This window comes from Dryobates pubescens, chromosome 5, assembly GCF_014839835.1.
Source record: "Dryobates pubescens isolate bDryPub1 chromosome 5, bDryPub1.pri, whole genome shotgun sequence".
Lineage (NCBI taxonomy): Eukaryota > Metazoa > Chordata > Aves > Piciformes > Picidae > Dryobates > Dryobates pubescens.
The window spans coordinates 25,052,738-25,067,895 of record NC_071616.1 but is presented as its reverse complement, the minus strand read 5'-3'; the positions used below and the strand labels follow the sequence as shown (position 1 = coordinate 25,067,895).

General features: G+C 38.4%; 1 protein-coding gene across 1 annotated transcript in view; it reads right to left on the bottom strand.

Moving 5' to 3' along the window:
- BEGAIN (brain enriched guanylate kinase associated) overlaps positions 1–15,158 on the bottom strand; it is a 153,140-nt gene that overhangs the window by 113,896 nt on the left and 24,086 nt on the right. Inside the window, exon 2 of the mRNA XM_054161839.1 lies at positions 2,462–2,490. Within this exon, the coding sequence (XP_054017814.1) occupies positions 2,462–2,490 (29 nt within the window). The remainder of the gene's footprint in view (positions 1–2,461; positions 2,491–15,158) is intronic.

The window sequence follows — 15,158 nt, the reverse complement described above, 5'->3', positions numbered from 1 at the left end:
TCTTTTGCAGGAGCCTTGTACATTCTGTGTACTCCAGCTCTATAGCTGGTGTGGAATAACCACTAGTCCTTGGGCCCATACCATCCCAGCTCGTGTGGGATGGCACATCTTAGCTGGTTGCAAAAAGAGAATGGAGAAGGAGCTGGGGCCAGGGGAAAGAGCAGAACATATTCAAGTATTGTGTGGGAATGGCTGTAACAAAAAACGCCTGACCTGCCATTTTCCCTCTTGTTTATTTCTTCCTTCCACTAGCTTCAGGATGTTTCCCTCCATGGCCTCTCTGAAGCTACTGTGCTTAAAGGGCAAGGTAATATGTTTTTTTCTGGGGTGCCAGACTCAGATAAGTTTATGAAAAACCCAGTTCTCTCAGATTTGAGTGTTCACTGGGTATTTACAATAACTGCCCCAGATGTTAAATTGCTAAGAGTTCTGCCAGTTTGCATCCAAGACAATCACTACAGACAGAGTGCCTGGAAAAATTCAGGCTGGAGCAGTACAACTTCTGTGATGGGTCTCCGGAGAGACCCACCCCCCACCCCTCCAGGAATATAGGGAGCCTTTGCACTGGCCTTATACTGGCTGGGGTGATGAGGACAAGCCTCCAACAGAAGCAACCTTTGCACACAAGAATTGTAAACAGAAAACCTCATTAAACTCCTGACACAGCTTGACCCCTCTCTTGTTGGAATTAATAGCTAAACTCCCACTTCCTTCAGCAGGCAGTATGGGCTTTTCCATCTATATAATACTCAAGAAATACTGAGATGAGGATTGCTGCTTGCTTCACAAGTGCAAAACAAGGGGATTAGAAAAGTGGAAATTTATGGTTGTTTACTCCTGACAGCAAATTCTTCCCTTTTCAATACATTCCTGAGCTCATTACCCTGGACTTTGCAGCCCATTATTACAAATGTGGTAAGAGCTTGTTTACTAAAAGCAGAGGCCAAAGCATGCTCAAGAAAGTTTTACAAGTATTGTATTGCATATGTGTGCACATGCTTATCAAGCAAACAAGTAAATATATATTTGCTTGCATCTTCTAAGAGATTAATTCATGACATAAGTGTTTTATACCACACCTGATCTTGGTTGAAATTTTGACTAAACACAAGACTGTTTACCGAGGTGCTTTCTCAGTCATTACTCAGGAAAAACTTGCAGCTTTAGCATTATAGTGCTTATATACAGGCACAGCCATAATATATTGCACAGGTTTTTTTTGTACTTTCATCTCCAAAGTTACAAATCCTTAATCAGTATGAGACACTACAAAAAAAAAAAAAAAACCCAAAAAAAAGGACAACTGAAGCACTTTCTTTATAAAATCTGTTAGAAACTTTCAAACATGCGTTTCCAAGTCCCCAGGAAGCGACATAACCTCCCCTTCACAAATGAAAACCAGGATTTTATTTTTTTTCAGCCCAGAATTCATTAAACACTTGGTCAATTCTCTGTTCTTTTACATTTGCCACTTTGTCCCCAGTTATTTCCATAATTTTAGAACTTTTCTCCATTTCTAATGATGCAGGATAGCCTTTCCAAACTCCAGAAATATAAAAAGTTGTGCTTGGACAACAGTTGTCACTAACTGGCCTCTTCAGGTTGAAAGGAGGAATTTGGGCTTGTCTAATTAAACCAAGTAAGAGAATGGCCAGCATTTTGGATTATTAAAATAAGATCCATAAAGTATTTAAAAGGTAGTAAAAAGTTCAGCTTCTCACTTTGTAACACCTTGGGGTTTAATTCCTAGACACAATTTTATTGCTGTTTAAAAAAGGGCTGGAATGCTTTCTTCTTCTTCTGTTTTTTTTTCTTTTTTCTTTTTTTCACCCCCCCTTTCTCAGCAACATACACAAAAGCAATATTCCCCCAAAGCAGACTTGCACTCGGACATGGGATGGAAAGCTTATGTTTATAAAAGCCATCTCCTTTTGCTTAAAGCACAGAGATGTGCTGAGAAACTGGTACAGCATGACAACATTTTAAACACGGAGGAGACAAGATTTATCTGGCTGGTATACAATATAAAACAAAAATCGAACACCAGTGTTACAGCATTATATTGAAACAAGCCACAGTAATTAGATGCTTTGAAGTCAAGCCTATATTTTCTTCAGCTTTTTTATGAATCATTGATCCACTTTCCTCATTAAATGGATTGACAGGCTCTTGCAGTAAATGGACAAGTGAGTACAACATTTATGTAATCAAATATCCTGTGCATCTGGCAATAAAACATATTTGTGTGTAAAACACGTTTTTGGAATTGACATCCCTGTAAAAGATTTACTAGAATAACCACATTCCTTTTCTTTTGTCTCTTCCCTTGCATCATCATACAATCCAGTATTTCACGCTGATCACATTAAGCAAAACATTTTCTAAGTGCCTGTATCATTCTTTGTGCAACTGAACAACATTTCTTCTCTATAATGAGATGTAAATAAATTGTCTCACTTACCTTATTTTCTCCATCTCTGCCGCAGAGGCCTACAAGAAATCAAATAATAGGAGCAAGTGAATGAAAGAAAACATTCACTCTGCAGATTTATGCATAGTTAAGGCTTTCCAAATCGTTTTCGACAAGTGTCTACAAAGCGACGGTGAGCGAAGCCCACATCTGCATTAGCTGAAAATAACATTGACAGACGAACTGGGGAATAATGCAGCACGCTGCAGGAGCACTGTATACCCACGAGCCATGGGCAACAGAATGACTCAGTTGTAGCGCTGAGGCAGAAAATGGGGAGGGGAAAAAAATAAACCAAAAACCAACGAGCGAGCAGCAGCAAGTAACAGGTTACTGTGCCTCCTGGGTTTCAGAGGGAAAGTTGAAATGCAGAGCTCCCCTCTGCCAGGTGGGCATGGCAGCAGGGCTCCGCCGGCTGGGGAAGGACCCTGACTTCATCACACGTGAGTTTTGAGCTCAATTCGTCATCTTTCACAGAACCCGACAGATGGAAGGGACACAAGCTTGCCTCCTTAGTGGGAGTTTCAAGTGATCAAATCACTTTCCTCAAGTAATACACTATCTCGACAATTAACATCTCAATACATGGAGGCGCTACGTTAACCCTTTCACTGCTAACCCGGTCTGTAGCTTAGAAGTCCGGTACTTCCTCAGGTCCTTCTGCCAGCAGCTGCAGCAGGGTTTCCATTAACCCTTTGCCATCAGCGCGGCACCCCTATAGCCCTGAATCTTCGCATCTCGGCAGAGCCGTAGGTGGTTATTTCACGAATGTGTTTGTTTTCTTCTTATCGTATAGATGTTATAAATTGCTACTTAGCTGTAGCACAGAGACTCACTAATCTCTCTGTCATTACTTCCATTGAAAGCATAGTCTTGTTAACTCTTTGATTTCTTTTTCTTCATAATCTCATGCAGATCCTTAATAGCTGCTTCCATTTCATTCTATCACACCACTGGCATAGAATCTCCTCAGTCCCCCTGGTCCCACTTTATTGTGACTAAGGAATGAGCACTCAGAGCAATCCTGCAATCTCTAGAGCCAGATAAATCCCAGCATCACAGAATCTCTTATTTATACTGAAGGCATTGCTCATTAATCATAGACACTTTAAACCTTATTGATTAATGGCTAACAATCATATTTGAGTATGAAATAAATCAAAGATTAAAAATAGGGAAATGTAAATTTAATCAGTTAACCAGCAGGAAATCTGTCAAGCTGCCTAATAAAACATCCCAAATGATAAATTGTGGGTTTTTCATTGGGTCACCCATCTTCCCCTCTTCTCATTTACTGTTGATTTGCTTATTAGATAAGTTGTCAGCCAGTCTGGTGTTTGCGTGCCAGTGTCTGATGACATACATTAAGGACTTTAGGCAGTCACCATAACTTGGTACACAAGAAGCCAGCTGCAGGAAAAGCCCTCCTCAGCTTCAGTAATGGATGCAATACACGTTTATATGGTCCCTGCAAATCTTTTGGAAGCACAGGGTTGATCATGATAAATCCCAGATTTTGGGATTGAAAGTCATGCCCAGGATACTTTCTCTAATTGGTATCTATCCATTGAATCCGTGTGTATTCTGTAGTATGCAGGAAATAATGTAAGTGTTACTGACCAGAAAATGACACACAGGGGTTTTCTCCTTAGACATAGGAAGCTGCTGGCAGCCCCTTGGACTTGACAGTTTGGTTTTCTGGAGATGAACTCTCAAAAACTGCTTTAATCATCACATTCCTGTCATTTTGGGGAGACTCAACATCGTTTACTCCAGGGCCTCTTTACTTTTGGTTTGCCTTGAACCTGCGAACCCATGAATAAAGCGTACTTGGAATATCTGATTTCAGTCCTTCTGTTATGGCAGATTCTACAGATGTAAGGGAAAGCTGTCTGGCCTTGATTTTGCCTAGTGCTTTGAATAGTGCTGCACTCAAAAGGTTGGACTGGGGGGTGTTTTGTGTGATTAAAGCACAGGATGAAGAAAAGGAGCTGTAGGCTGGCTTTCTGGCTATACTCATCTGTGAATGCAGGTGAGTCACTTGCTGCCAGTCCTGACTGGAAATTACTGGGGAAAATAAACACAGCAAATGCCTGCCACCAAAACAAACCAGAAAACTAAACCAAGGTGCAATTGCTTCCATAGGAAGTATTAACCTTTCCCCCCCCACCTCCCGCCCCCCAATGTTTTATTTGTGGTAGGGCCTTTTTTGTAGCTCCTTACTGTAAAAACTGCTTGTTTTGTGTGACATGGTCAGTTATCCTTTGGACCTTTAAGGGCATCGTCTACCTTTCCCTGGCAGCCTGTGCAGCAAAAAAATAGAGGGCTCCTCTCTAATGTGGGAGCAATGGGTTCAGCTCAATCCTCTTCAAGAAGGATGCTCTGACTTAGGTCAGAGCCCTTTTTGGGCTGCAGTACTTCAATACTCTGTTGCTTCTTTTGATGGGGATCTACTTATAATACATAAATACGAGTACGTGAACGGACTAAAGCCCAAATCTTCTTCAGGGGAATGCCCTAGCAAACAGTTTATCTTTTCAGATAATGGTGTTCCATAAGAAGGATCTTTTGTCATCCTTTTAATTTCCTCCTCATTTTTTTGTTAAGTATTTATAATTAGTCATCTACCTTTTCTTTTTCTTTTTTTCCTTTTTTTCCTCCTTTTCCTTTTCTCCCCCCAAAAGCCTTAGCAACTTAAAATTATTTTAAGATTCTGTGGTTTTTGGAAACAGCTCTGTTTTAATGAGGTGACAGTTTTGCTAAGGCAAAATTTCTGTTTCCTAGTCATATCCCATTGAAAGTGCCTGTGCACTTCCATCATCCTCCATCTTTCTCTATCTAGGCTCTTATCTGATGTGTCCTTCTGAGCAGATTTTAGAATATATTCTAAAAAGCTCTGAATTGGCCATTTTAAGGACCAATGTTGTCCTGAAAGTCTTGTTGGGACCTATTTCATGAAGAAAGACTGAAGTAAAATTTGATATAAAAATGTCCTTTCCAGTATGTCATTCATAAGTTGTTGTTTATTAGGTTGATCCATTTCAAGTGCTTCTTGATGCTTGATCTTAACAGTGTGATTGAAGATGTGCAAATTTTTTTTCTTTAAATAAAATATTTTAATTAAGTTCAGTAATTACCTTTAATTACAGAAACATCTCTTGTGATTTAAACACCTGGATTTTTAAAAACATATCAGTACAATGTAACTAAAGAATTCATTCAATCAGCCTAAAAGTAAATAATTTTGGCTTTTAACAAAATCGTTGCCCTCAGGTATTCAATATTCTCTATTTCCATATACAGTTTCTACTTAAAATACTGGGACTGGTTTGAAGATTTTCCTTTCTACAAAAGTACTTTGTGTGGCAACTTTGCCTGAAAGAACTTTCAGGCAATGCCTAAGAAGCATTGTTTCCAAGTATATGAAAAGAGCAAATGTAAAACACAGAAAAACTCTCAAGACTCTCCTTTCTGGAAGCGCTGAGCATTAAAAAGTTAATTCTGGAGCAGGTATTCAAAAGACAAATCAGTAGAACTCTTTCAAAAAGTATCCTGCACCTCTTAACCCCACCTTCTTCTTATCCTAGATTGCAAATTGATATTCTTTGAGAACACAGTCATTAGCTGGGTTGAGTGAAAACAGTAATGCTGTTAATGGAAACCCCAAGCAATTTTACTGTGGGCTTTTTCCAGATAGCCTAAGAACCACTAAGGAGACAATGGCAGAACATTCTTAGTAATTGACATACATAAAACTGAATATAGTGATTGAATTCTTTGACTTTTTGGTTATATGATCAATGTTGATTATTGAATGAAAATGCTGATAAAGTATCTATCATTCAATTCACATGGCAACTGCATTGGTAAAATCCTATGTTTGTTTTATTTTCTTGATTGTATTGTCACTTTCTGAAGTGATCAAGAGATTTTAGAGCTTCCAGATTTGTAATGAAATTTCCTTCCCGTAAGATTTTGAGTTCAGTTTCCATCCTTTTGCACATTCCCAATGTATGTGTGAAAAAAGGAGGAAAACCCTGGCAGTAACAGCTTTTATTACAATTATTTATTTTTTTTTTCTTGAAAAGAGAGGGACAGGACCCAGAGCCTGGCTCAGTGCTCATTGCTCTTCCCATTGACTTCAATGGACTTTGGATAGGCATTTGGTCCGGTTTCTATCAAATGTGTGTGAAAAGAATCACAGGAAGTTACTGCTGCTCATTTAGTCTGCCTGTTATTTCGACTTATTTTGTACTGTGGGAGTTGCTTTAATTTCTGTGATGTGGAAAACAGTAAATGAAAGTTCACTCACAATTGAAGTCATCTGGACTTCTGGCAAACTTGTAAACTGTCACATGTTTTCCATCACAACTATTTCACTTCAGCAATTCTTTTATGCTCAAAATGGTACTGGTTTTATTGAAAGGAACTCCTGTGGTCATTTTCATTATTTATTTTTTTTCTTTTCTTAATAGGGTACAAGAATAAATGATTTGATTTAATAAAATTTATAGACTACATAATTTGTTAGGATCAATCTTTAATTACACTCTTAATCAATTTATAGAGATTCCTTTGTAGTCTTTAAAGTACCTCTTTAGTGACGCCTGAAGAAAGACTAAATTTAATCTATAGAAACTTTAATAGAGCTCAAGGAAGTGTCTGGCTGAATTTGATTTGACTTTGTGTATTGAATACGTCTGATAAAAGTTTACAAAAGAAGAACCTTTCTGTAAAACTCTTGCCTGTAATCATCATGGACATACAAAGAAAACAGTCCAGTTCTCCTCGGTTGCCACAGTAATAGGTATTTTATTCAGAAAGTATCACCCCCAAACATACCTCAATACCCATGGGCCATACAACATCTCCACTATTCTCATATCATGTTGATACAGTTAAAATATAAAGGATAAAAAGACTGAACACTGAAGGAAGAGGGCAAGACTAATATCCCATATTATTGCAATAATAAGGAACTTGTTGGACACTTTCCCCTGGAAACATAACACCTGCTAGAAATATTGGGAGGATTTCATTAAGTTATGGATTTTATTTTTTGTTTTCATAAAACTATGAGGGTTTGGCTTGTCTGACCTGAGGAAAAGCAGCTATCAAGTTGTTTAGACATAGTAACTCTGAGTAAGATGTACCAAATCTCTCAACACCACCAAGAGGAGGAGTATTGAACCTTCAGAGCCTTCCCTCCATCTTCGGGTCCACCTTCTGATGCTTCATAGAGTGAATGAAGAACTATTCCACCTTAAAATTTAGTCATAAATAGAAGCTCAGATGTTTTGGACTGACTGCATACAATTAAGATACAGCATTGATGGACCCAACTCAATAAAGAAATTGTCATTTTAATTCTTAGAGCAGATGACTATGTTCAGCACCCAAAATTTTTACACCACACCTGAATGTGCATCTCCAGAACAGCAATACTCTGTCACGCAGTGTCCATAGGCTGCTGGACACCATCTGGAAAGAGTTAGATATTTTTTCCCCCTCTATGTTCTCTACTGCTACTAAACTGATTGAAATCAGAGAGTGATTCTAACCATGTTAAATTTTGTATGACCAGTTATTTCTGTTTGATGTTGTACCAGTTTTATGTTTAAAGATTATTACTCCCATCCTGTTTATAGATTCCCATATGTATTTATGAAAAAATGTCTTATTTGGGAGGAAAAACAAGACATGACTCTCTGCTCTCAGAAGATCATACTACTTTCCATCAGTCATTTCAGCATCCCTTCTCCGGATCAATTCCAAATTAACTTAAGTCTGATTTGAAAGCTGTATGCAGAGCTGTATATGATATACAAAACAACTTAGTAGTGCCTTGTATAATAATATGAATGGTTCAGTGACTCTAAAGAAAGTATATCTGAAGTGCTTGTCTCAGATTTCCTATGGTTTCATCACATTGGAGGCTCATAATTATTTTACAGTCCAAGAGAAGACCTACATCTCCATTTCTATGCCTTAATTATGGTTGTTTCTGTTAAACCTTCCTCATTCTTAATTGGATATACTACAATTGTTCTCATGTTCACTATCATTCTTAATGAAAGATAAGGCAAGGTGTTCCTATAATAACTGGACCACATTTAAGTTATCCTGAGCTTCTGACTGACCATCAGCATACAGTAGGTCTTCCTTTATATATATATTTATTTATTTTATTTATTTGTCTGTCTGTATGGTTGAAGATTTTTTCATCACTAGCCTTTTGAAAATCCTTAGCATAAGGTCCAGCCTCACTGAAAATTTGTCTGAAAGAAGGTCAGTCATAACCACAACAAAAGTAAAGTAAAATAGAAATCTTGGACATTTTTCTCAAGACATGCCTTTAAGATCTCCATGACAAATGCAGCATGCTTGCACATATATCAAATATACACAAATTAAATTGAAACTATAATGTTCAGCCTTCTCTTTTGCATGCCTGGGAAAACATAACATTCTCAAGCTGTTTTATTTCCTAATATTTTAGGATATTTGGTTTACTTCCTTAGTATCATTTTCACACCATAAAGTCTCAGAGCCAGATTCCCAACAGTGGTAAATTAACAGAGCTCCGGTGATGTCAAGCCTTGCTGATTTGTACCACTAGAGGGTCTGCTTTTAAATGGCTATTTTAACGTGTCAAGCTGATTTCTGTCATATCCAACACTCTTAGCTAGCATGAAATGCCATAGTGTCTCTCAAAAAAATAGTCCCAAAAGAACCCATATCTGTGTTGCTTGGCAAACCATCCAGTGAAACCTGAACAAAGACTATCGAAATCAGAAGGCTTCCTGCCTTAAAATGACAATTCAGACTACACTTGAATTTTTAGTACACTTTTTCTCCATCAGATAATTTGAACTTGTGCATGTGATCGGTGTGATTGAAGTGCTTAGTTATATTAAAAATAGTCCTTGTAGCCATCAGCAGAGATGAGGAACTGTGGTGCTAGCAGTTGTACATCCTACTCATATGAAAAGGAAAGCCTTTCCAGACAATCTAACCAGCTGAAGTACAGCCATAAACATGCAGCATTTTCCTTTTCGTTATGATGTAAAGACACAGCAGCACTTTTGTCTTATGAGAATGGATTGGTGAACTATGTTTTCTTCACGGTTGTTCAGCATCATATGATGTCATAGAATTGCAGAAGCTTAAGACAGAGAAGCCACGCTGCTTGTCCAACTGACCCTCTGTACACTTCACTTTCAGCTAGATTGAACACAGTGTGACCCCACCAGCAACAGGAAAACTGATAATTTTAAGTGAGCAAGGACTGAGGAACCGGAGGAAAATGCAATATAATTTACTAGCTGTATCTTGTGTCTCTTAAAGTGAGGCATGGCACTGCCGATTGCACATTGCCAGTATACTTATTTGAGTGTCTGTATTACAAATATTGGTAACTGTAATTACAAATATTACGCTAAAGTATTTAGCCACAGGAGTTGCCATTTTAAAAGTTCCTGTTTGTCAATAGATAAGGAAGGGTTCAGAAGGTGGAATTCAGAATGTTAAGATAACTAGAAAACTCTTCCTAGCAAAACCAAGTCTGGAAGGAATAAAGATGATTGTTTTCAAGCAGGGAAAAGATGGCTGTAAAGAGAAAGGAAGGCAACCATTTAGCATGTTTATTAAAGGAAACATCACACCCATTTTTAAAATGGGTAGAAAGGAGGACACTGGGAACTACTGACCTGTCAGCCTCACTTCCGTGCCCGGGAAGATCATGGAACAGATCCTCCTAGATGCCATGCTGAGACACATGGAGGACAGGGAGATGATTCAGGACAGGGAGATGATTGACAGTCAGCATGGCTTTACCAAGGGCAGGTCCTGCCTGACAGGACAAGAGGCAGTGGCTTTAGGAACAAAGTCCTTTACTATGAGGGTAGTGGAACAATGGAACAGGCCACCCAGGGAGGTGGTTGAGACCCCTTCCCTGGAGAGATATTCAAGGTAAGGTTCGATGAGGCCCTGGGCAGCCTGGTCTAGTTGAGGATGTCCCTGCTGGCTGTGGAGAAGTCAGACTAGATGACCTTTGGAGGTCCCTTTCAGCCTGGACCATTCTATGATTCTATGATTCTGTGATTCTATGATTCTATGATTGTAGTCTGAATAGGAAATAATGGGCTCAAAGTTGAGCCAAAAGACTCAGAGAAAATGTTGGTGGACTATTTTAATCACAGAGATAGTTATGTACTGAGGAATTTTCTAAAATACCTATGGGATGTCCTATAAAGTTTGGAATGATTTACATATAAATTTTTTATCTTGGGATAGGAGGACAGACTGGACACCTTTCATGGTCCTTTCTGACTCTTCTGTGACTGTGACTGCTCCTGCACAAAAGCAAGACAACATAAACCAACACAAACATTCCTTCCAATAAAAGGCATTTTCTCTCTGCTTTATTGCCTTCAACATGAGTCAGTTCCAAAGGCACCATTAGCTCCTTGGGACCAATGTTCTGGGGAGTTGTGTGAGTCTCCTAAAAATAGAACATTTGTGTTCATGCCTTTTGTCACTTACAAACTTGTCTATGGACAGGGAAGAGTGAAATATATAAGATGCAGCAATATACCCAGACAATGTCACAGATATTTCATTGAAAAGAAAGGCAAAGCTTTCACTTCTGTCACAGCACTGGTGGAAAATAATATCTCTTTATTGATTCACCTTATTTTTTTGCCTTATTTCCAACCAATGTTTGGTGCTTCAAAGTCATACCAGTGGGGCTACATCTATTTCTGGAACAATGGTTATTTCAATTAATGAAAAGCCATGGCCTATGGTAGATTGTTTGGATTTGTGCCTGTAAATGTTTAAGAGAACTTTACTGAAACAACAAAAGAATGAGGCCAGAGAATAAAGTTACAGAGATCTTTGGTCTTCCTCCTTCAAGCCAGTCTTTCTCTTTACCAGAGGAATAGGATCTTTCTAATAACTTTATCAATGAGGTAAAAAAAGGTCTCCCCAAAGCCACAGCAGACTACAAGGGAATTAAAATATTACTTGAAACAAAGGAATAAGTTCTAGTTACCACTTTCGTTTATGTGAAAGGGAACTCTAAGTTTGGCGAAGAGAAGATATCATATTCATAGAGTGCTATTAGTTGTTACTTGTTTGGGGTTTATTTTATCAAAATACACTAGTGCAAAACTTACATGGTACATTTGAGTCTTCAGTGATGTTAGGGTACATGGAAAATATGCATCTGTAAAACAGGCTTAAAAAGTTGCATCCCTTAGTTCTTTGCTGTTAAAGTTGTAAAGTGTCTTCTGCTATCTGCCTGGAGGTCAAGATAAGGGATGGTTATATAGTCATATATCTATATAACATATAGATGTATTTATATAGATAACTCAGTGAAAGCCTCAAGATGATGACTGTTAATTACCATTAAATTAATCTGTGAAATAAGACAGAGCTTAGAGACATACCTATTTTACAGCATTTGAGTTCCTTAAGGGAGTCACAAGGTTGGGCAATCATGATAAAAGGCAGAAGGAACTTGAACCGTACTCTCCCAGGCCGTCAGGTAGTTTGCTAACTACTTAATCTATCTCTTTCTAAATTTCTTTTTAGGCAGGATAAGAAAGAATAAACTCTCCTTTTGCTTGTTCCTCTCTGAATTCGTGCGTAAGAGCCAGCCAGATTCTCACTCCAATATTGCCTAGTAAACAAGGTAAAATATTTCCTAATATGCACTGACTTTGGTTTTGGCAAAGCCATGTTGTTATTGTTCTCTGTCAGCACTCCTGATTCCAGTTGTGTCATTGCAATAATTTTAAGGTGACTTCAAAGTTGGCTTTGTATGGCGTCTTAATTGCTACAGGGTCAAAAGAGGTCTTCTCTTTTTCTTTTCACCACGCTGTGCATTAGCATTCTTCTCAGGGGTTCTTTTCTGTTAGTTTAAAGAAGTCTGTTCTCACTCCTACACAAAACGTGGAATTGTTAGGCTTTACTGTGGAGACATTAAATCAGACTCTGGAGATTCCTTTGTCAAGGAGGAAGCCGTATTGTTAAAATTACATCTGGCTTTTGCACATGTCACATTTCACAGGAGCATTGAGCCTGTATTATCTAGTGGCTTTGCTTGCAGTCTTTCTTCATGCAGTGCTATTTTTAGATTTCATCCTGTTGGAATTCAATAGTTTAGTTGCCAAGGCAAGCAAGAGAAGATAGCTGAGGTTGAATTTGTCAATGATTCAGCCATATTGCTAGTACTATATAATCTTACCATAGTAGAGGACAAATACTATATTCAGGACATATAATTGCATGGAACTGTCAGGTTTTTGATTGAAATTATAAAGTGCTTAAATGAGATTTGAATCATTACAGAATAAGTAGAAGGTTATAAGAAGACTTTCCCTTTCTTGAAGGGAATAAGTTCCTCACACTTTGTCTTCAGCTATGATTTCACCCTTTCCCCCTCTCCCCTGCCTGTTATATTCCCATGAACACTTTCTTTCATATACCTTTATATTTACAGGAGGGAGCAAAGAGTTTGGCTGTTGTGTGGGATGAGTACAGTGAAATATCAGATTCTTTTCCTGGTGACTGCTGAGAAATGAGGCCATTTGCAGTTAGACAGAATCAGACCCAAATTCCATGAAAAAGCTGACTCCAGTGGGCTATAGATTGGGGTTTAATATTGGGATGTTACACTGAGCAGCTGAAAAGCCATGAATGAGAAAGCAGGCGTAATTCTTCATAAGTTAATACCTTTGTACTAAAGGTAATGATGCAGCAAAGCACACAATTCATATGCAGCTGTGAGCACAAGTGTTACTCCACTCAAAATAGCGTGCCTTGTGCCTAGCAAGTATCCTGGGTGCTAAAGTAACAGAGAACTTTAAAGATTACCAAATTACAAAACTCAGAGATTTCTGAGATTCTTACTGTGCTCTATCAGACACTGCAACCAAAATACCCTGATTTAGAAGATATGAACTATTTTCTTAAATTAAAATTAGGGAATGTTGTCCGTGTGGCACAAAATTTACAGTGGCACCCCTGTCACTGAACGTTTGCATTCTGAGATATTTAGGTGTCGGGGAGACAAATGTACCAGCTGTTGCTATAGCTGGATGTAGGGAGGTCCCTAAAGTGCAGGGAACTGCAGGTGATAAAGGTTTGGGGCTGCTCAGGGTGCAGATTATGTGAAATGTATGGGAATGGAAATGGTAGGCCTGGGAATAGTAAAACTCTCTGAACTGTCTTAAATGAGCTCAATACTCTCTGTGGTGGCTGAGACCTGCAAGCACACTGAATCCAAGTTTCTAGATACCAGACAGCTCTTGATTCTTAAGAGCATTTAAGGGTAGATACAAGACAAAATGCCTACTTGGAAAAATCCAACTCTTAAATTGTCCCATTCTGCACAATTTAAGGTTAAATCACAATTTTTAAACAATAAGCCATAAACTTCAGTTGTTTGAGTGCTGTCTGGCAGGAAAACCTGATTATTTCCAGTTTGCTCTTCACAGTGTGGAAGATTTGCAGGACTGAAGTACCAGTCTCCTAGCAACCACAGATCCTCTAAGAATCTTCTCTTTGATAGTCCCTGAAATATGTTAATGACACTAGATATTGCAAAATAAAACACTAGGACCCACACCTAATGAAATAAGGAATTTTGATTTATATCTCCCATCTAGAATAACAATGCACTAGCCTGCAACCACAGCACAGTTCTGACAGTGACTCAACCCAGTTTGGGTTGATAACCATTTTTGTTTGTTTAATTAGATTCTCATCACTAAATCCCAATAGTGCAAATGCTTATACACATAACTGTGTGTATGAGTAGTCCCAGTGAACTTCATGTGATTATTTATGTGTTTAATTACTTGCTAAACTAAAGATCCGCTGCCTGAATTTCAGTATATACTATTTCAAAGGACTGCTCCTCTCTCTTCCCCTGTTTATCTACATGCATCTTATTAGGAGATTATTCTCTGACAATCTGTTATATTGAGAAACGGAGATTTTCAGCCTCAAAAGCAAAGTTCAAAACTCACATTCTCATGGGAGATTTTGATTCAGCAATTATGTTGTCCTTAGAGGGCCTACATAGCACTTTAACCCCTCCAATGTGCAGTAAATGTTTCAGGGTGCAGCCCTTAGAGCAGGAGGAAAATAAAGAAGCAGGCATGTAAATCAATTCAAATGCCTACTACAAGGTACATCTGCAGTGGTGTTCCAAGAGACATCAAAAGGGCTACACAGATGTAAGCCAGCCCAGTATGCAAGACCTTGCATTTAATGTAGAATCCCAAAAGATTTATCCATGCTACTACATTGCTTTTTTTTTTTTTTTTTTAAATGAATGAAGCAGGAAGGACCACAGCACCAGGCAGAACTTGTTGGAAGGGACTGAAATTAGAGTTCTGAAAAATGATGATGAGAGTTGACAAATGTTCTTTTAAAAAAAGATTTTCCTCTTCAACCATGCTTTTCTGAAGAGACAAAATAATTCAAAGACAAGAAACTGTACAAAATAGGTTCTTGGCAATCTCAGTATTTGCAAAAAATGGATCTTCCCATAGGGAGCTGTGCTATAAAGAACAGGTGTAATACGTTTCCATAGGGCAATTGTGATAATTGATTGCATTTGCTGCGATAATTGATTGCATTTGTTGCGATAATTGATTGCCTTCGTTGTGAC